This window comes from Miscanthus floridulus, chromosome 4 (genome assembly GCF_019320115.1).
Source record: "Miscanthus floridulus cultivar M001 chromosome 4, ASM1932011v1, whole genome shotgun sequence".
NCBI classification, from domain to species: domain Eukaryota; kingdom Viridiplantae; phylum Streptophyta; class Magnoliopsida; order Poales; family Poaceae; genus Miscanthus; species Miscanthus floridulus.
Window position 1 is genome coordinate 115,633,939 of NC_089583.1, and position 22,320 is coordinate 115,656,258.

Consider the following 22,320-nt stretch of genomic DNA (forward strand, 5'->3'; position numbering starts at 1 on the left):
AAGCCTAGTTGATTGTCTAAAAAAAATTAGGACGGTCAAAATCAAGTACTCCATCTAAAAAAACGCAAGCTAAATTGCGTTTTTTTTCTGGACGAAGGGAGTACATACACAACATGGACTTCTTTTTTTTTTGTGGGTGGGGCCGGGGGGGGGGGGGGGGGGGGTGTTGCGGTTGGTTAATTTCATTCGAGGGCTTAACGTCACAACTTGTCAACTTCATTGCCGTAGGGAAGAGTGATACCTTGTAGAATTTGCAAGACGGAGTACAGTAACTCAACGGATGGATAGCCAAATGCAACCGAAATTACTCGCCAAGAATTATCATTGCTCCCAGGTAGGTTAACGGCAATTAGAAAAGATTTCAAAATCATAATACGACAAAGATGTATGATGTATCACAACCAATGTGAGTTCTAAAAAAAAATGTATGACAACCAATGTGACATTGCAGGGCTAAACGTTCTGATAAACTAGAGACAAGCAAAGCAAATAAGACTTCACAGGTCTGACAAACCGACAGGTGTTTTGTAAATTTAAGAAACAACGCCTGCGTCAGAATAATTATGATATAGGCATGTGAGCATGGCACTGGCGGCATGGCTCCAAAACATTTAAATCAAGAGTGGAGGGAACCCTCGGCTTGACATAGCTTTCAACAGCCAAGAGTGCTCTATGGGCTTCCACAAGATCCTCTCTGCGCATCAAGAAGCATTTGCCAGATTTGCTAACAGATCATCTAAGCATACCGTTAGTGGTGTCCAATGTAAGGCGCTCAAGCGATCTTGCAGATTCGAGAATCTGACATGTTAACTCAACCAAGGTCTTTGCAGAAGTAAAATGGATGATCTCCATTCGCTTGAGTTTGTCGTGGCGGTGCTTTGGCATACTCTTCAGACCTGAGGGGTCTTCAAAGATCGAGGCACGCCCCACACATTCAGGAAGCACCTAGAGATGAAAAGTCAAACTTGAATGGACAACTCCACCGTAATAATTATTATACATTGGCAGGAAGAACAGTGAGTCACATCCAAGATGAACGTCTCCAAGTTAGGAGAAGCATCAATAAAGGAAACCATAGAAAAAATATCATAGTTCAGTCCTCCAACAGAAATACTCAAGAATTTGAGGTGGAAGAATCTGCTAGGTACAATTGGTGTATTGACCATCTGCAAAACATGTCAGATTTTTTTGAAATATATTAACTGTTGCAATTCCCTTATATGTGCTAGTCTATAGGCACCTAAAAGTTTTAAGAACACATACCTCACTGTCAGAAAGTATGGTAAGAGTTTCAAGATTTGGCATGCTGGATGGAAGCTCAGTACGAGCATAATAAACAGCATTATCAAAGTATCTGTATAATTCCTTAATTTGCAGTGTATCTCCAAGTGAGAGTTGTACATTGAGATCACCTAAAACGTGAAAACTGGAGAGATTCGGAGCTTTGTTCGCAACAACTTTCAGCCTTTCACAAGTTGTCACCGCGGGGAAGGTGAGTCGCTGACTCGCTGCAGGCAAGGAATGTTGAGGCTTTCTATGGAATTGCAATATCTGAGTTCAAACCGCTCCAAAGCAGAAGTATTGAAAAGAAGACACCTTAGATTGTCCTCCTTAATATGCACCGAATACAGTTGTAGTGTTGTCAAGCTTTTGAAGCAACCAAATTTGACTGTGGAACAAAAGTCGCAGTTGGCAAGGAGAAGACATCGGAGTGATTCGACAGTTCTGCCTGATAAAAGTGAGCATGGAACTTTGTACTTTGCAGTAATTGGACACAGATTTAGGCTAAGTTCCTCAATCCCTTGTTTAAAAGCAATCTGAAGCCAACTGTCAAGACGATCAAGATGAGAACAGTCCTTTCGATTGTAAATTAACCCAGCCTCAAGCTTAAATGTCTTCACGCCAATTCCTTTGTGTTTTTTCATAATGTGGTCAACTATGTTGGTAAAGTATCTCATTTTTTCATCCTTTCGGTATGCATTTTCGTTTAAGCCCAACGTTTCCTCACTGAAGATGAGATTGGGATGACATCTCCAGGAACCTACAAAGGCCTGAGACGCACAGGCAGCCCGGGCAGCATCACGCATTGGCATTAGGGAATGTATATGACGCCAGATGTCCTGCATGCCCATGTGGCAAAAAAACTCATCATCAGAACTGTAAACTGTAAAGGCAACAAATGCTGCTCGGAGAAGTTCTACCCCAGGTAATGTGTGTATGATTGCACAAAGTGTGTTGGATTAGAACCTTGGAACATAATCATTGCAGGTGTATGGAGCGCTATCTCTCCCCGCCCCCTAGAAGTATTTTTAGTGGATTTACAAGAAAACGCTTTTGCACCAATTTAGTATGCAAACCAGCCTTGCGTGGTTTATGGACGGTCTTAATCAACAATATCGGTCCTTGTACATTTATGTCTATTGGCCCACAGGATCACCGGTTCAGGTGAGTCGACCTCTCACCAGTCCTGCCGACCACGACAAACGTTGTCCGACCACACACTATGGCTAGAGGTAGAAGAAGGGAGGGAGAACAGAGCATACACACACAGTGGAGACACCAGCGTTGGTCGGAGCTCTGTATAGGAGATGACAAATCTGAACTCGCTCTTTACTGAGTTGCAGTGGCAAACTATATATACAACTCTATCCATCTAGTCCTAGTATAGCTGTCATGCTGCTACAGTGACTAGATGCGATAGCAGGGCTGACTCTGGCGTCTGCTCCTATTGTGGCTACAGTGCAGCAAGTGAGCCGTTCGACGCCTGCCCCTGCAGTGGATACAGTACCGCAACAGGGTACCTATTCGGCGCCGCCTTTCCCTGCCGTGCGTTCACACAAGGAAACAGTAAATTATCTAACAATTCTTCCCCTAATCCTACTGCTAACCCTTGAACCCCATCCATGTCGATCATCTCCTTCAGCTCCGTGAGTCGAAGACAGCCGAGCGGCTTGGTGAGGACGTCCGCGAGTTGCCGACCAGTTTCGACGAACTCGATGACGATCTGCCCTCCATCGACACAGTCCCTGAGGAAATAGAACTTCACGTCGATGGACTTGTTCTAGTCGTGGAGAACCGGATTCTTCGCGAGGGCGATGGCGGACTGGTTTTCAACCATCAGTGCTGGTGGGTGAGCTTCCACACCGGTCAGCTCGCCCTGCAATCGGCGCAGCCACACAACTTGGCACGCCGCTGTGGCCGTCGCTACATACTCTGCCTCACACGTAGATAGCGCCACCACCTTCTGTTTCAGCGATAGCTATGAAATTGGAGCCGACCCGAGGAAGACGAGCACGCCAGAGGTGCTCCGTCATCCGTCGATGTCTCCCGCCATGTCTCCGTCGCTGAACACAGTGAGTTGCAGCCTACTTCCGCCGATATTAGGGAAGACGATCCCCTGATCCACCGCCCCCTTGATGTAGCGCAGTAGCCGCTTCATTGCAGCCCAGTGATCCTCTCTAGGATCCTCCATGAAGCGACTAACGTAGCCCACGACGAACGTAATGTCCGATCTCGTATGGACTAGGTAGCGCAGACCGTCGATGATACTTCGGTAGAGTGTTCCATCTACTGACGCCGTGGTACCATCGATGATACCGCTCGTCACCACTCTTAGAGTGGTCTGCACCCTTCCCGGAGTGATCGGCACCCGTCTTGCAGTGGTCGGCACCTCTGCAAGACTCCTCGGCTCCGCTACGGGAGTGTTCGGTACCCGTCCTGGAGTGGTCGACACCACTGCAGGACCTCCTGGCTCCACTCCTGAAGTGCTCGGCACCCCTCTCGGAGTGCTCGGCACCTCCCCAGGAATGCTTGGCTCTGTCGCTGGAGTGCTTGGCACCTCTTCCCCAGCGTCTCCACCACCGTGGATGACCAAGTGTTCGACGATCAAGGTGCTAGTGAAGCCTCCAGCTTCCCCCCATGTTCGGACTATTCTAGTCCCAAGCCGCCATCTTGTCGAACACGACGTCGCGCGAGACAAGCACCTTGTCTCTGCGTGGGTCGTAGAGCCGGTACGCCTTGGTACCCTCCGTGTAGCCCAGGAACACCATCGGTGTGCTCCTGTCGTCCAGCTTGGTGAGGACCGGCTTTGTCTTTCTGACGTGGCCGATGCAGCCGAATGTTCGGAGGAAGGACATGCTTGGCTTGCGTCTATGCCAAGTCTCGAACGGCGTCTTGCCCTTTAGGGCCTTAGTGGGCACGCGGTTGAGGGTGAACATAGCCATGGTCACTGCCTCACCCTAGAACCTTGCCGATATGTCTTTGGCCTTCATCATGGATCGAGCCATGCCGACCACCGTCTGGTTCCGTCGCTCCACCATGCCATTCTGCTATAGTGAGTATGACGCGGTGTGGTGTCGCATCACACCTTGATCTATGTAGTACGCAGCGAACTCCACTGAAGTGAATTCGCCACCACGATCAGTCCTCAGCACGTGAAGCTTCTTATCGCTCTCGGCCTCCGCGCGCATCTTGAACTTCTTGATCGTCGCCGCCGCTTCGTCTTTGCTCGTCAGGAGTTGCAGCCACATGTAATGACTGCAATCATCCATGAGCAGGAGAAAGTACCGCCGACCACCGTTTGTGGCTGGCGTGATTGGCCCGCAGAGATCGCCGTGGATGAGCTCAAGAGCGTCCGTCGCGCAATACTTAGCCGCCTTTCGGAACGATAGCCTCCTCTGCTTTCCGGCCAGGCAGCTATCACACAGCTCGCCTCCATGCTCGATGTGGGGTACCCCTCGGACCATCTTCTCTAGCCGACCAAGCGAGTCGAAGCTGAGATGTCTGAACCGGGCATGCCACAGCCACGACTCCTCGGTGTGCCTTACCGCTAGGCACACCGGCTGCTCCACCTTTAAGTCGAGCAGGTATAACCAGTTCTGGTATCTCTTTACCTTGGCAAGAAGTCGCTGCTCCTGGTCTCTGATCCTGAGGACTCCATCCTTGATCAGTACCTTGCTACCACGCTCATCCAGCTACCCAATGCTGATGATGCTTGAACGTAGCTGTGGGCTGTAATATACATCCGTTAGCGCACGGTGCTCACCGTTCTGACACCTGAAGATGATGGTGCCACGCCCTCGGATAGCCACCCTTGAGCCATCACCAAACTTTACCGTACTGGTAACATCGTCGTTGAGCTCGGAGAAGGCTGTCTTGGAGCCTGTCATGTGGTTGCTGGCACCGGAGTCTAGATACCACCGTTGCTCCTGCTCGCCACCCACATGTCCAAGGTGGACTTGGGCATGTGGTTCGTCGAGGTTGACAGCCTTCAGGGCCTTCCTAGGTCCTTTCACCGCCAGCACCTCTCCCTTCTCCTTGGCCTCGACATCGTGTAGTGCACAGAACATCGCTATCAGGATAGTGGCCTCATCGTCATCATCAGCTTGTGTCAGATGAGCCTCAGCCTTCTTCTCCTGCTTGCGATTTGGGCACTCCCTTGCCAAATGGCCCGTCGTCCCACAGCGCTGGCAGGCGTTGGGGTCGACCTACTTCTTCTTCACCGAAGGAGCCTTGCTGCGGCGCTTGCCATCGCCACCATGCCTAGAGGAGGCTACCCCGGAGTTCCTCCGAGTAGCCCACTCCTCCTCTGTCAACAGTAGCTTGCCGCTGTCCTTCGTTGCTGTCGTCTGCTCCAGACGCTCGTCCACCACCCGTAAACGACCTGTCACATCCTCAATGGTGAGGGTGGACAAGTCCAGCATGGTCTCTATGGAGAAAGCGATCTGGATGTACTTTGTCGACATGGAGTGGAGGTACTTGGAGACCGTCTCCTCTTCGTCGATGGTGATGTCGTGGCTCTTAAGCTTGCTGATGAGCGTCTGCAGGTGGAGGAAGAAGTCTTCTACCGATTCACCATCCTTGAATTTGAGGTTGATGTACTCCTGCTTCAGAAGCTGGGCCGTCGCCTTCTTTGCACAGTCGGAACCGACGCGCATGGCCGCAATGACCTCCTATGCCTCCTTAGCAGAGCTTTTCGCCCCCAACGACTCCCTATACTCCGCCGGTACATCAGTGAGGATAGCCTCCAACGCTGACATATCATCTTCTTCATTGTCGGTGCCCTTGTCAATACTATTTTAGAGCTGTCTGGCTCTGAGCTTGACCTTCATGGTCACCGGTCCCTCTCCATAGTTGGTGCGAGTCAGCATCAACCAACTGGTGCCGCTGACCTCCCGTACCGTGCGAACAACGACCTCCTGTCGTGGCTGGACAGCCACAACAGTGCCACTGTTGTCGTCCATTTTCAAACCGTCCGTCATCGTCAGCGGTTAGTCCGGCGACGGCGCTTGCATGGCTCTGATACCACTTGTTGGCCCACAGGATCACCAGCTCAGGTGAGTTGACCTCTCACCAGTCTTGCCGACCATGACAAAAGTTGTCCGACCACACACTATGGCTAGAGGTAGAAGAAGGGAGGAAGAACATAACATACACATACAGCGGAGACACCAGCGTTAGCCGGAGCTCTATATAGGAGATGCAAATATGAACTCGCTCTTTACTGAGTTGTAGTGGCAAACTATATATACAACTATATCTATCTAATCCTAGTACAACTGCCATGTTGTTATAGTGACTAGATACGACAGCAGGGCTGACTCTGGCGTCTGCTCCTGATGTGGCTACAGTGCGACAGGTGAGCCGTTCGGCGCCTGTCCCTACAGCGGCTACAGTACCACGGCGGGGTACCTGTTCGGCACCACCTTCCTCTACCGTGTGTTCATACAAGGGAACAGTAGATTATTTAACAGTGTCAACCAAAATGTATGGGAAAATTCTCACCAAACAGTAGTTTACTTGGAATGAGTCAATGTTGCATGGAAATTGATACATATAGCAGTATTCCTTTGTTCTCTTATATATTGTTAGTTAGCGGTACCCTTTTGGTTAGAGGTACTTGTCATCTGACTGAACGCAAGATACAGTTTCTGCTAGTGTAAGATAGGGCGGTATTTATTTTGAAAGGAAAGATGCAGAACAAGCTAAATTTGCATGCGATGCCAGGTTGCTCAAATCTGAAATGCATCCAGGTCATTTCTCAACGAGCGATGTTACTACTGATCCAGGTCATATCTTGCTCTACGGTATGCAAAGTGATGTGATGTCAACGGTTGGGACCTGTCAGGCTGTCAGCCTCATTCATGGCAGTTGTAATGGTTGACTGGTGGTAAGAATTTGCTGATTTAGTGCATGTTTAGTTTCCAAAATTTTGTAAAATTTTTCAAGATTTTCTGTCACATCGAATCTTTGGACGCATGCACGAAGCATTAAATATAAATAAAAAATAAAACTAATTACACAGTTTAGACGAAATTCACGAAACAAATCTTTTAAGCCTAATTAGACTATGATTGGATACTAATTACCAAATAACAACGAAAATACTACAGTACCATTTTCCAAAAAATTTCGCCAAAACTAAACCAGGTCTTAACTGAAATGTTATTGTACCAATTGGCAGCTGTTTTCTGGTTAGTGAGTCTGCATATAAGGAGCTGTATAGAACTTGGTTCAGATAGGATGCAGCATGTTTGAGGCGGCAATTCTGTTGCACACTCAGAATTAAAGCATTTTTTCGCCTCTGAAATGTACTATGAGCTTTTGTAGATCAAGCATGTAGTGGTCGGTGTCGCTAGCGATATTTTTTTAATTTTAACACTTTTTTAAAACTAATTTTAAATTTAACATGGTCGGGTTTTTTTTTAAAAACTAACATTTTTGGCCATGCCTATTGCCCTGGCGCGGTTAAATGCCTGTGTCGCGCCATGCATGGTGGCGCGGCAGAGGGCTGACGTGGCGGTGACCGGAATCACTTACCGTTGACGGGGCAGGGCCTGCCGCGCCATCGATCTTGGCGCGGCACTGCCGCGCCCTGATCCGTGGCGCGGCAGAGCCGAATAAATATCGCGAGCGAGCCCCCCGCCCGCACGCACCCCTGCCCGCCCAGCCACTCCCGCCGAGCAACGTCCGCGCCGGCCGCGCCACGAACGCCGGCGCGTCAAGGCTGTCCGCTCCTAAGGTACATCCCTCTCGATTTCATGTTATTTTGATTATTATTGTTTTAGGATAATTAGTGATTTAGGATAATTAGTAATATATGAGAGTTAGGGTTTTATAATTGTTATTGATTTATGATAGTTAGTGATTTAGGATAGTTAGTGATTTAGGATAGTTAGGTTAGTGAATTTGTTTGTGATTTACGTAGGTAGTTTTTAGGTTTGAGGTTAGGATTTTGGGTTTAGAGATTGATTAGGTATTTATTATTTAGTTTATAGTTGGTTATTTAGTTTATAGTTAGTTATTTAGTTAGGGATTTTGGGTATAGATACTAGTTTACAAATGTCGGTACTTACTGGTGCGTAATACGTTGATTTTGATGACTTCATGAAGTTTCATCAAATGCTTATATTCCTAGTGAGGTTGTTTATATTACTAGTGCGTGATATGTCTGTTAATTTTACTTTGAATATATACATGTGCTTTCATATTGAATAACAAGTAGTTCAAATATTGCAATGCTACATAATGTTAATTTGAATTTTGTTAATTTGAATACTCTAACGCTTTATTTATCAATTTGTAACAGGATGCCCTCCACGCAGCACCCGTTGTACCCCACTCTTGAGGTGGAGTACGACGACCAATACCGAGCACACATCTTGAGTGACAACGACGCAGAGGTGGCCTTGCCTCCTTTGAGGCCCCGCACGCACACCAGGGCGTACCAGTGGGACGAGCGTTACGTGTCGTACATACGGCGTGCCGGCTTCCTCGAGCTTGTCCGTATTGTCAACCACGGTCTTCCGCCCCTTGACATAGCACTACTTACTGCAGCTGTAGACAGGTGCGAGTGCATTCTTTGTACGTAAACTTTCTTGTAATAAATTTGAGGCAACTAACAGTCGTTCTATTCTTATAACAGGTGGAGGCCTGAGACCTACATGTTTCACCTACCTTATGACGAGATGACCTTGACCATGCAGGACGTGAAGGCTATTTTTGGCCTTCGGTTGAGGGGACTTCCAGTGATAGAGATAGTTGACAATGATCACTAGGGGGAGCTGGTGGCTCAGTTTACTAACAAAGGTAATTTCTTTAAATACGTATGCTCCATGAACTAACGATCATAAAGAATTATAAGTAATTGTGTGTATCATATACTTGCAGGGTACGAGCCGTATGCACCGTCGACGTGACTATACCGACGTTGGCTACACTCCCAATGTGTTGCCAATAAATTCGAAGAGACTGAGGCGTCAAGAGATCCTTACACTCTTGGGTCTTAGTTTGTTAGGTCAAACGAATATTGGCGTCCGAAACTTGCGGGGTTATTTAGTTATGTTATGTCAAACAATAAAATGTTATGTGGTCAACTTGCGCACGGACTTTATTTATTTGCTTCATATTCGTTTCTATGCATCGCGGCAGCACTGCCGTCATGATTAGCTTTCCTGACGTCCCAAGATACTACACAATAGATGAGCACCGAATAACAATTGAGGATCGGAGCTTTATAGTTGCATTTCTATCTATTTTATGGAGCTGAAAAGATAGACAGGGAGGAAGAGGCCAAAAGTCGAAAGCATCTGATGAACTTCCACGATGAGTGCGTACGTATATATCCTATGAGTGCGTACGTATTTATAGTTGCATTTCTCCCTCCCTCCACTCGCTGACACGTGGTTCCTCTCCCTCCACTCGCTGACGCATGGCTCCCACACATCACCATGTCTCCCATTCCTGTCCTCTCCCAAGAAGCAACAGCACCACCACCATGCGTGGCCGCGTGGGTAGCTCGACGCGGCGCGGAGAGGAACACGGGTGGGACCCGAGCGTGGTGGGGCGTGCGCTACCGGCGTCGGCGATAGCAGCACGCAGCGCTACTAGGCATAGGAGGCGCACAACACGGTTGGCTGCGAGCGTCGCGGAGGCCACCTCGTGTGCGATGGCATCACAGAGGCCGTGTGACCTTGCCCAGTTGCACGTGCAAGCTTGGAGCAGGCCCGGTGAGCCGGCGTGGAGCAACCGAGGCGGCCCACAGCGAGATAGCGAGGCCACCCGTCGGTGTGCGCACGCGGTAGCAACGAGGCCGCCCGTCGGCGTATGCGCGCGACTCGGCATCGGCGGTGAGCAACTAGCCGGCCCATCAGCATAGATGCAGAGCGTGCAGGCGGCGACCTTGGCTCGCTGCGCGGGGCGGGCGACGGAGCTCAAGCCACAGGTGCAAGCGCGGCGTGCTGGCTGCTGCGCAGGGCGGGGGCGCTCCGGCAGCAGTGGCTGTGGCAGCTCCTACTTCAACAACATCATCGGAAGGTCACGGGCTAGTCAGGGGCGCACCGCCGACTGCGCGAGCTGCTTGACCCTGACATCGATCTTCGACGTACCCGCACGGCGGGGCGCGGCCGCTCCTTGCACCGGCGGTTGTCCAGTCCGAGCGCGTCCGACACATCCCCGGAGCTCCATCAGGCCCACCGGAGTGGGTCAAAGCACCGGTCGGCCTTGAGCAGCACCGCGTCGAGCACGGCGTCGGAGTCCACCGCGAGGGCCATCGCCTCCTTGCCGTCGAACACTCCGGAGGCCGCGACCTCGACCATCTCGGTCACCTCCGTGCCCCCGACTACGCCCTGCGGCTCGCACGCTCTGCTACGGTCACAGCCTCGACGCGGCCTGCGGCGGGAAGGCGCCGCGCTGGATCGAGTTCTGGAGCGACGCGCTGGGCCACAACACAAAAGGAGGTAGGGGCAAAACAGTCTTTTTCCATGCCAAGGTAGGGCTTGCAGGGGCACTGCTGTGCTGGCATGCTCACATGGCGTGCCACATCAGCAAAAGTGACAAATACGTAGAAGGTTTACTGTTTTGGATGGCAATTGTGTAGAAGCGCGCACAAAACTGGTAAACGAAGGAATGTCATCTGTAAGGATGGCAAAAAATTAAAAATCCCAAAGTGGAAGGGGGTAGACGAGGATGACGAGGGAACCGCACGAGGTCTCTCGGAGCTAGGGATGAAAACTATCGGGAAATGATCGATAGGAGGCTAAATCACTTTCATTTTCATATTTTTTTCTCGAAAACGAAATCGATACGATATTGTTGGAAACGAATACGGCACCGATATTCCGGTAATTTTGAAAATGATGGTAGTCGATCGAAAAATACATCGATAACGATCCAAATCCATAAGAACGATATCTAAAAACGATAAACACCTCAAACCGCAGAACATGAGAAGAACCATATAACTTAACCTATCTCACTTGACAATAATAAATAAAACCATAATTGACAAGATACCACAAGCTAAAACGACACAGTTCACACCATCTTAGTCTCAAACAGTGGCAAACCAGGCAACGGCGCGAGTGCACGACAGTTCTTGACAAAGACACAAATAAACGATCAAGTTCTAAGTTAGTTTAGAGTTCCTTCTCCAATGGAGGCTGTAGTTTTCCTAAGATGAACCTCATGCATGTTAAACAGTATGTGATTGTTGGCTGATTGCCTGATTGCCTTCTTGTATGCCGTGTAGTTCCTTTAAAAAAAAAACCTTATGTGCTTGCGTGTGCAGATGGATAGGCACGCTTAGGTGTGGGCCAACTGGATCTAAAGTATGTGTTGTATCGGTAATTACTAACGGTAAATTACGGGTTAAATATGGCAATCTTCGAAAACGAGCGGAAGAGGACAAAATCGTTTTCGCTTTCATTTCCGATTATTTTTACCGCTATCGTTTTTGTTTTTTCGATTACCGCTACCGTTTCCGTTTAGGCCTAAAAATCAGGGGAAAAAAACTCAAAAATGATTTCTAAAAATCGGAGATTATCATTTTCGTTTTCATCCCTACTCGGAACTGTTGTTGTTTTTTTAGCAGATCTCGGAACTGTTGTGGCCCCGTTAGATCGTGGCCCACCGGAAAGCATGTTATATTTGGGCCCGTTCGGTGTAGCCGGCCTGTGTGGCAGTGTGGGGCTGCAGCAGTAAACATGGGCTTCTAGTGGTGGAACGTTTCGGCTCATGGGCTGCGGTGGGAACCCCCGCTGTACACGTCAGGTCTAGTGATTTAAGGGCCGCACGGAGGCTTATGCTGGGCTTGCTCAGAGTCATGTGTTATACACGCGGCCCAGCATTCTCTTTTAAATTTTCTTACAGGTTGATTCCGAGTTGCAAGGTATACTCAGGCTCTTTGATATATAGGTGTACGAATGGCAAGATCATAAAAAAGAGTTGTTGGAATGGCAGCCGATGAGAGGAAGAGGATATGCATGCATATCCATGTCCTCATCGGCAGTTGGGGGACGCTATCCTCTTTTTCGTAGGACGTCAATCCACTTCGAAAATCTCAATGGCATTAACGCACCTATGCGTTTTAGGTACAAGCAAATCTAAAGGTCTAGCGATACGTAAGGTAACAACTAGTATTTCCCAACTCCAGGCTGCCTCTCCAACGCTATGCAGGTTAGCACCAGCGATAATGCATTAATGCATGAAACCATCATCTCTGCATCTCCATAATGCTGCCTAATTACACACCCCGGCATTGCTAGCATATACTCCATCAGCAACCCATCTGTACAAACACTCACTGATCCTGAATCTGAAAGTTGACGATTCTCTCTCTTCCCTCAGAAAACTGCATACTCCACAAGAACAAAAAGGGCAGTAATTGATTATTTTTTCGACGCAGACTTGCATATTTTTCATTAAGGGTGCGTTTAGATCCAAATTTTTTTGGATTTTGGCTCACTGTAGCATGTCGTTTGTATTTGGTAATTAGTGTCTAATTATGGACTAATTAGGATCAAAAGTTTCGTCTCGCTATTTCTCGACCAACTGTGTAATTAGTTTTTTTTTCGTCTATATTTAGTACTCCATGCATGTGCCGCAAGATTCGATGTGACAGTTACTATGCAAAATTTTTTGGCAACTAAACAGGGCCTAAGATGGGGGAGGGGCAGTAATTGATTATGTGCAGAATCCACACATGCATGATTCAGCACTTAATTAGCGTAGTGCTTGTTTAATTTTGAACCACTCATTCAGGTACCCAAGGGTCAGAATGAAGCAACGACTCTAGCTTACATCAACTTGACTCCTTTTTTTAGAAATCAAACCGCATGATGAACACGGTTGACCTTATCGGCACACCTGCCTTCATCCTAGTGGCCACCAGCCATTTTCAGCTGTCTCATTCATCTCCATGCAGTCGTACGTGTCACGCATAAGAAGAAGATCGACAGTGGCGAGAGCTGAAAAGGAAAGACAGCATCTGCTAATACCAGCAATCAGCATGACGCATCTGACCACATATTTCTCGTATGTTTCATTCGTCCACAGACTGAAAGCCTGACAGCTTTAACTGACCAGAGACGGTAGTCGTAGTGGTAGAAAGCAAATCGTGCCAGTCACTCCAAAGAGGACATCACTTAGGGCTTCCCAAACGCTCCAAATTGGCTAGTAGCCCTAGCCTCCAGCTATGCAACTGATGTCCAACTCAGTTTGGGTATATGCTTTGCAGGGTGGGATTGGAGCTTGCAGAGACAGTATATGCTTACTCTGAGTCTGACAAAAGATTGAAGCTACTGCCCAAGAACGCGTTGTGGCCAAAAAGCAGACAGTGCTTGGAAAAACAAACCTGTAAACCAGCAGAACTTGTGACGTGAATCTGATATAACAAGAGCAGCAAGCGATGTAAGATTGGTGGTTCCAGAACTCCTTTAGGGCCGAACGCAAAAATTTCATAAGAATCAGTTCAATTTCACAGGAAAAATACAGGAACATGGAAAAATTCCCGCGTTCCAAACAGACCCTTAGAAGTTTAACATAGAAAGCCGTAACAAAAACACTAGAAAGGAAAAAGAATGTGTGATGTGAGTCTGACCCAATACAAAGCAGAACGTAGGGTGGCCATCAGCACGTCAGCAGATGGGGAGATCTTGGGACGCTGCCCTTGCTTGGAGCTGTGCCCCGTGCGGCAAGGCCATCTACTACTGCTAGCAGGCTAGCAGCTAGTGCTGGGGCTCTCTTATCTTCCGCAGCACCAGCAGTGCAGCGATGACTGGTCAGTGGACAAAGCCGTGTTAGGTAGGCGGCCAATTGCGTTGGTGGTGGGCATCAGAAAAAGACTTCTTTTTCTCTCCGCGTGTTTTTTCCAGGCCTCCATGATTAGCTGTGGACTCTAGGAAGACGCAAGAGGGCGGGGCGGACAGCCGGTCACGCACGCCATGGCCTCGCCGGTCGTCGCAGCTATTTAACTTCGCCGCCTCGTCCAGCCAAAGGGTCAGATACGCCCGCTCCTGCGGTATCGACGTGGAAGAAGAAGGCAAAGGCATGGCGAGGCTGCAGGCGGCCGGCCGGCTGCTGGTGATCCTGCTCGCCCTCTTTCTCCTAGTCGTCGCGCCCGCTCAAGCCGCTCGTTTCACAAGTAACTCCTCCTTTCATAGTTTCATGTGTGTTAATCTCGCTACGTACTAGATGTTCTGGAGATCTGAACTGCAGCTGTGGTGATTTTGATGTGGACGCATGCAGGGGGCTTCAGGGCGAGGATCGGTGAGGCTCCGGCGTTAGATGGTGCTCAAGTTTCAGCAGAGGTACTTGACTAGCTAGATGCCGTAGTACGTAGTACAAATAAACAGCCTTGAGAGTTAGCTTCGTAATTTTGTTGTTCAAAGTCAGATTTTTCCTCTTCTTCTTTTTTGAACAAAATATGGCCTGGAGAATTATTTGTGCCTTTGTATAGTGTGGCTAAGAGCACAAGTTAACGATAAATGGTTCAGGGATAGATGTCTGAAGCTGTTACACTTACATGCGAGTGTATAGTTGAGCTATCTGAAAGTGCGTGATTTCATTCGAGGTGATCATTTGTGCATTGATTTTTTTTCAGTCAAAACTACAGGTTACTAAAAACAGTTAGGGCAAACAGTGATGTCATGGTACAAAGTAAACCATTTTCCGAGCATGATTGAAAGTTGAAAGAGTAAAAATATGTTCATGATTTAGGTCCTCTTTGGCACGGGCTACCCTGTCTTTGCCTTTTCCTCTGCAGGTGTAGCAATAATAACCTCTTCCTCTCTCTCCTCACAAGACACACAAGCAAAGTAGACAAGTCGGTGAAGCTAGATTTAAGGGGCTTCACCGGCTTTGAGCCCTGCCAATGATGGTCTTACTCCAAAAGTCCAAATGTTCAGAGAAGCCCGTGTGTGTGCTTGTGTGAGCCATTTCTTAGACCTTGTTTACAACTTCGAAAATCCATCTTGCTGTTTTTCTTGTAAGAATTGAATAGAGGTTCCTATAAAATTTCTACATTCCAAACGGATCTTAATCTTATCAGTCGTGCACAAAATATTGCAGGATAACTGGAGAAGCAACGCGGTGGTTGAAGAGATGTTTGGAAGGATGGCTCTGCAGATAACTGACTACCCAGGCTCAGGCCCGAACGATCGTCACACTCCAAAAGCACCGGGCCCATGACGACAAAGACAGAGAGAACTGCTGAGCCCTGAAGATTGTGTATAGAGATTTCAAGCTAATCTGGGGTCTTTTGGGCCTCGTGCAAGCGGTAGAGTCTTATCGCCTGTGACCGGAAGGTCCCGGGTTTGAGTCGCGGTCTCCTCGCATTGCACAAGCGAGAGTAAGGCTTGCCACTGACACTTTTCCCAGACCTCGTACAGAGCGGGAGCTCTCTGCACTTGTACGCCATGGATCGGCTAGCGCCTTGAAAATTGTATTAGGGACATGCAAGTGTAAATATATATATACATGTAGTAGTGTACCTGTGCAGCCTGAATTCAAGCTAATCATGGATCGGCTGCCTTGGCTGTTGGCTGCAGCAGCTTTCAAGAACTTGCTCTCACAAATTACCGTAGAAACAGCCGCAGAAGTAGCTCAGCGAGCACAGAGTAGTAAGACTTGTATGAACAAAAGCTGCTGAAAATTCCTTGAAAAGACACGTATCCAGCCTTCCACGAGTTGTGGGCATGTGGCCTTAGCAGTTAGCGCCCTGAATATACGGATCTTAAACCCTTCGATCAGTTCTTCAGTTAAGAGTTGTGTCACCATAGTGGCCGAGATGATAAGATCCACAGACCTACATTTCTTTTTTTGTGTGTGCGCTTATGCTGTGCTGTGCACGTCAGATCCCTCGGGAGGATGGGGAGGGTTGCTGAATTTTCAGACCTTCAGAATCTGATCATAGCAGACCTTAACACAGCAAGATGCATGAGAAAATGCTCAGTGCAGTGGATCCTCCCGGCAGAACAAAGGCAATGACTGAAAATGCTTAGCATATGGCTTCAGTCTTGTACGCAGCACGCGTCGATTAGTCACATGTTTTTTTTTTTTTTTTTTTTTTTGCATAACGTGCCTTGCCTTCAGATATTTCCTCCGTCCAAGAAAAATATAAATATCACTTTTGTGAAATCAAATCGGTCTCAAATTTAATCAAATATAAAAATACTAAAATCTATGATGTGGGATGAGTATTATTAGATTACTGCAAAATGTATTTTTATAACAAAACTATCTCTGTCTATCTCTATCTCTATATCTATTTTTCTAATATTAAACGCTGAAACGTGGCTTTGAATTTTTTTTATTTCCAAAAATATCTTTGGCTCATTTCTTTCTTCCCATTTTTTTTTCTCTTAGCCTTGTTGGATATGTATGTATTCATCTCAATCCACACATGTTGAAGTGGATTGGAGTGGAATTAAATTAAGTTTTATTCCATTACACTCGAACATTGGAGTGATACACATGCTTCCCTAAGTCGCTCTCGTGTCCTCTATATCTCGTATAATTATATATGATGATTCGAATTATGACTCGTGTGCAGCAATGGTTTTAGTGATTCTAAAACATGTTGGTTTTAGTGATGCAATTGCATCCCTAAGGCTCCGTTCGTTTACACCGTTCCCGGTTAGTCCTGGCCAGGAATGCTTTCGGTCCTATAGAAAATATATGGTCAATCCTGGCCGGAATGGTTCCGGGACGTCATTCCCCGGGAACTGAACAGGGCCTAATTGAATTTCTAGAAGCTCGTGTTGCTCCCGTCGGTTCCGGATCCCTGATTTACGCCGAACTATAGATCGAGGTCACACGCTCTTAGTTTTTGCTTGGAAGCAGATCTGGAAGCCATAGAGCAGCAGAATACACAGAGCAAATTCGATGCTTTTGTTTGGAAAAACTCTGGAAGCCATAGAGCAGATTCGACGCACTGTTGACACTGAGCATGATGAAATTTGCCAGAATTGCACATCAAAACAGCAGGAGAACGAACCGCTTCTCTTTTTCGAAAACGTGTATTTAGCATTGGTCAACAAATTGAACTTCCCTTGTACAACGTTTTCGACATCTAGAACTCGAAGTATTCACAATTCCCCTTCCCATGGCCAGCACTCGTCATAACACTAGAATATGTACAAAACCACCTCCACCATCAAACCAATCAGTGAACCAATTGGAAAGCGATTAGAGGCCTAACCATAGAATCTCCTAATCCTAATCCACGTCCTCTATCCTAATGTTCCACGGCTCCTCCCTCTCCGGCTCCTGCTGCGCCTGCGCCTCCCCTCGCTCGCCTCCGAGCACGAGGTAGCTGACCACGACCGCTGCCCTGGGCCTCCGCCTCTCCTCGCCGCCGCCCTCCGCCGCCGCCGCGGCGTTGTCTTCCTCCTTGGCCGGCGGCAGCTCGCGGCGGCACACGGGGCAGTTGCCGTGCACGCCGAGCCACCGCTCCAGGCAGCCCCCGTGGAAGCGGTGCCCGCATGGCATCTCCTTGCCGGCGTCCACCACCCCGTCCAGGCAGATGGCGCACTCGCCCAGCTCGCCCCCGCCCTCGATCTCCCCGGCCTTCACCTCCTTCAGCGCGGCGATCGCGGCCTTCGACGCCGGCGGCACGCCGCCGCCGACCCCGCCAGAGAACAGATCCTCGTCGCCGTCGAGTATGACGTGCTGGACCACCACCAGGCCGGGCCCCCCGCTACCTCCGCCGCCCCGCGGCAATGCCGAGGCGGGCGCTGCCGCCGCCAGCCCCATCAGCAGCCGCAGGATGCCCGCCGCAGCGCGGCCTTCGTCGTTCGCCGAGGCCATGGGAGGAGGAGGAGGCGATCGATCGAGCACGAGAGAGAGAGAGAGAGAGGGGTGGAGCCGTGAAAGAATCTAAAGAATCTGGGTGTGTTTCTGATGTGATTTTTCGGTGGCTTGAATTGGCGGCTATATATGATTAGGGGCGGTTAGTGCGGTGAAGGTTCTGGAACATTCGGGAGCTGGCTCCTCGTTTCTCTGATCTGTGGGCCCTAAACCAGGCGGGGCCCGTCGGGCGGTTGGACACCGCTGTGAAATCCATGTTGGGGAAGTTTTCCGAGCGCTGTCAAGGTAGCTGACCTGTTCCGTTGGGTTCGGTCAGGAGCGCGTGGTGGAGGTGCCAGCTGGTTCCCGAAGGTTCCAGAGCTCAGATGTTTTCGTCGGCTGCTGGATCACTGACATGCGGGGTCCACGCCCGGTGCGACGGCTCTCGACAGCAGCTTCTACACTCCGCTGGAAGGCCGGTGAGAGGTGGAGAACGGGAGACGGGGAGAGAGATTGCCTAGGGGCAGCCGACATGCGGGTCCCTAGCATGGAGTGTCGATTATCTGATGGGCCGGCTTTATGCGCACAGAAATGTAGTCCCATTAGGTGAAGTAATAATGATAGAAACGGAACAGATCCGGGCATTTGATATGGACCGACCCACCGAAGAAGGGCTGCTTCTTACAGGCCCATTATTGAAGAGTAAAGTAGAATTAAGCCCAAATATCCTGTTTATCCGCTCGCAACCCATCGTCTCTGTCAGCCCAGTGACAACGGGCTGGCTGATAGAGACACAAAGTAGAGGATTTTCCAGTTAGATCTGACACGACGTATGGACCCACTCAAGACCACTTCCCTCTCATGTATCATCTCCCCTCTCTCACCTCTTGCTTTCTCGCGCTCGCGTTCGTGTCGTGTCGGCTCAACTCGCTCTCACCTGAGATCATAAATAAATCAAAAGTTTTGATAAGGTGATGAGAGTTGTTTTTATATCCCGTTTTACAGTTAAGGCCTCGTTCGCTTGTCTTAAAATTTGACTTGTTCCACTTCTTTTTTCAGCTAGAACAGTATTTTTCTCTTACAACAATTCAACCAGAACAGTGTTTTGGCTTGTTTTTTTAGCCAAATTCAGCCAAACGAACGGAGCCTAAATGATAAAAAGCAGACTTGCTAGTAGTTTGAGGGGTAATCATGATTTTTTTTCTTTTTCATATCTCACCTCGCAAGCGAAGCGCTTTCTCATGCTCTCATTTTCGCCTCCACCTCACCCCTTCCTCTCGGCTAGGGTTTCAGCCATCGTTGACGAAGAGTGGAGGAATGTATTGCTCTGCCTTCCTTTTGATGAGCTCTATTCTATCTCGCGGCACAATTGGGTACTCATCGTAGCCGTTCGCTGACGCGCATGTTAGGGGTTGCTCGCTTGCGCGGGTTGGGTTTTGCGGTTTGGGGTTTTATCGAGCATTCAATTTATTTGTTTTTCACTTTTTCCTATCGTGTTCCGTTGGGCTAGAGTTATACGGTACAGGTGCTTTCCTGCTTGGTCCTCGCGGAGCCTAGGGTTTTGTACTTCGGTTCGGTGGTGTGCCGTGCTTTGGTGGTTGGTTTATTGCTGCGTATAATTGAAATGGAGGTACATTACTGCCAGGGTTTACGGTTTTTTGGTTTAGGGTCTAAAAGGTTCTGGAATATTTTATTCAAGTTTGTGTAACCAGATGCCATACTTCTATGATAGAGCAATTTAAATATGCAACTTATAAAGTGATCCAGTGCGTATGTTGTGGAAGAGAATATTGGGGGAATAAGCATGATGAACCATATAGATAGAGGAGCACACGAGGAAGATCTGGAATACCTATGGATGGTTTACAACTTTTTTTTTAACTGAACAGCAGAGGAGGCCCCTACTAGATTTTTTAATTAAAAATAAAAAATAGTATTTACAGAGATACGAAGGCGCCTCAAAGAAAGAACCTAGTTTACAACTATTTTAAGGCTATTTAATATTATATTCTTTTTTGGTCTCATAATCTTGCTTGACACCTTGATTTTTGGCAAATAAAACCTGGACAACATTGGGAAATTAATAAATATTTCAAGAAGGGCGCATGCTCTGAATAGTTCATATTGGTTTCCTAATGCTTGGTCCACTGTCCACCCCTCTCGCGCGTCTCGAACTAAAGCAGCCCCACCGCCGCCGCCTTCCACCGCCGCTGGTCCCCCTCCCTTCCCCTCCGCCATCTCGCCGAAGACCGGAGGGAATGGGATCCATCGTTTTCATAAGTTTTTCTAGTAGATCGAGTTCTTAGGGTTAGAGTCTCTCCATGCTAAATTTATTGGTATTGAGGATTCATCTCCTCCTCCTCCTCTCTGGTGACGGTGAAGGGGAAGGGTGGAATTATTTTCTCCATGACAGCTCGGCTGGAGATGAGGGCGACAACTACGGCGTCAGCAACTTCACCGCCTTGACGACATGGAGACCTTTCTTTTCGGACGGCGACATCAAGGTGGAGATGACGTCGCCGCCATGGAATAATTTTCTTTGGTCTCTTCTCTGTTTTGTCGTGGTTAGATCTAGCCACGATGAAGGACTAGGGAGAATAATTTTCAGATCAGTCTTCCTCGTTCTTCGGTGGCAGAAAGAAGAAGGAAGACACCATAAAGAAGAAGTTTCTCAACTCCGCCTACATGAATGTTGGCCGTCGTTCCTTGGGCATCTGTTCTCAGGCCTTTCGCCGAGTGTTTGCCTGTGCAGTCATCCATACTGCAAAGCATCGTACATGTTTGGTTTTGAGATCTGGAGCTATTCACAGCGTGGGTACAATTTAGATGAAAATTAGTTTCTAGATATTTATGTAATCTAGAGTGCTTGTATCGTGTTCATGTACCCTGCTATTATCTAATATAAATTCTTCTTTCGTCACAAAAAAATGTTGGCCTGCTGGGTTTTTCTTTTGTATACATGCCTTGATGCCAATTGTTGGTAAAATGATCATATTCTTGGTGTTTAGATCATATTAGTTCTCTTCTTCAGTGCGACAACATAATATCATTTTATGGATTTTGAGGCTCATTATTGTGACACCCTAGGTGTCAATTTCAAGTTAAGCAGTGAATTAAGTCTAATATAAACAAGTCAAAGGATGATTGTGAGCTTTAGTTTAACACCTGACAAGTGGTGACAGAGGTGGAGTCAAATTCTTTCAAATATGACCTAACTTAAACTTTTCAAAGGCAAAGACAAAACTCTTTTGTTTAAAAGTAAATTTTATTTCAAAATGTGCATGAGTAGTTTAATCATGTCTTTTCATGTGCATCACCCAATCATGAACATATCCTGGTCACATGAAAAGTTGCATATTGTTTGGATCAAAAAGTTATATGAAATGATAATTTCTGCTTTGCTTAAAAACACTTTTGTTAATTAAGTAGAAACATGTGATGTCAACTAAACCTTGCATTCATGTTCAAACAACTCTAATTTAACTCTTGAACAAAAGTTAGTTAGGGTTTATATTTGGAAAATGTGAAGAAAATGCTAAAAAATATCCAAAACCCTAGTTTAAGCCTTTCTCATGATCCCTTTTTGCTTAATTTGTAACTTTGTTTTTTATTCAAAATATGAAAGGTTTGTCTAGATAAAAGTTGTAGAGTAGGTCATGTTCTTGAAACTTTGTTTCTGCATCATCCTCTATTTCAGCTTTTGAGTGCTTCAAACAGTGATCACAAGTTTGAATGCAGTGCTATTTTAGCTTTCCAAAAATCTTTTTTAAGTCCCTGAATATCAGTTATTAAGTTCAATATTTGGTGAATTATTAAATCAATTTTCATAAATAAAATTTGTGCAACTTTACTTCTATGAACTGGTGTGATATTTGTACTTTGATATTGAGCCATTGGTTGGATTGTTTGAAAGTGTTTTTCCCACTAATTAATTACCTAAAAATGCTTAATCAAATCTGATATGGAAGCACTGAAACTGAATTTAGTTTTCAGTTTCCATGTATATGTTTTCAAAACTCAAAATCTTTCAAACCAATGAGAGTTTGATGTTAGTCCTTTAAGAAAAGTTGTTGTGCCCATGTAGCTCTACAACCTGGACAAATTGGTTTGATCTTTTGTCTCTTGGATCGGGAGATAGAGAGGAGCCAAGGCGGGGGTTTCAGTTGGGCCTTGGCCATTTGAACTGCTGCAGAGGCAGCGTCGTCGCCTGGGCTCGCACAGGGAAGCGCCGCGTGTCCTCGTTGAGCTACTTCTTGA

At 47.4% G+C, this 22,320-nt stretch overlaps 3 protein-coding genes and 1 pseudogene across 3 annotated transcripts; 1 reads left to right on the forward strand and 3 right to left on the reverse strand.

The window, feature by feature from the left end:
* Window positions 1-561: 561 nt before the first annotated feature.
* LOC136549151 (putative FBD-associated F-box protein At5g56700) lies at window positions 562-2,132 on the reverse strand (annotated as a pseudogene).
* Window positions 2,133-5,486: 3,354 nt separating this feature from the next.
* On the reverse strand, window positions 5,487-5,936 carry LOC136549152 (uncharacterized). The gene has a single exon (XM_066540435.1). It carries the CDS (start codon window positions 5,934-5,936, stop codon window positions 5,487-5,489), a length of 450 nt encoding a protein of 149 aa, XP_066396532.1.
* An 8,173-nt stretch (window positions 5,937-14,109) lies between these two features.
* LOC136552763 (uncharacterized) lies at window positions 14,110-15,837 on the forward strand. The gene is made up of 3 exons (XM_066544329.1): window positions 14,110-14,419; window positions 14,524-14,585; window positions 15,346-15,837. Exons 1-3 carry the CDS (start codon window positions 14,326-14,328, stop codon window positions 15,463-15,465), a joined length of 276 nt encoding a protein of 91 aa, XP_066400426.1. The 5' UTR covers window positions 14,110-14,325; the 3' UTR covers window positions 15,466-15,837.
* A 1,511-nt stretch (window positions 15,838-17,348) lies between these two features.
* Window positions 17,349-18,194, reverse strand: LOC136552764 (E3 ubiquitin-protein ligase RING1-like). Its single transcript, XM_066544331.1, has one exon. The coding sequence runs from the start codon at window positions 18,082-18,084 to the stop codon at window positions 17,494-17,496; it is 591 nt and encodes a 196-aa protein (XP_066400428.1). The 5' UTR covers window positions 18,085-18,194; the 3' UTR covers window positions 17,349-17,493.
* Window positions 18,195-22,320: the final 4,126 nt, after the last annotated feature.

Coding starts and splice junctions, on each gene's coding strand:
- LOC136552763 (XM_066544329.1), top strand. CDS start 14,326: ATGGCGAGGCTGCAGGCGGCCGGCCGGCTGCTGGTGATCCTGCTCGCC. Junction 14,420..14,523: donor TCAAGCCGCTCGTTTCACAA/GTAACTCCTCCT, acceptor GGACGCATGCAG/GGGGCTTCAGGGCGAGGATC. Junction 14,586..15,345: donor GTGCTCAAGTTTCAGCAGAG/GTACTTGACTAG, acceptor AAAATATTGCAG/GATAACTGGAGAAGCAACGC.
- LOC136552764 (XM_066544331.1), bottom strand. CDS start 18,084: ATGGCCTCGGCGAACGACGAAGGCCGCGCTGCGGCGGGCATCCTGCGG.
- LOC136549152 (XM_066540435.1), bottom strand. CDS start 5,936: ATGCGCGTCGGTTCCGACTGTGCAAAGAAGGCGACGGCCCAGCTTCTG.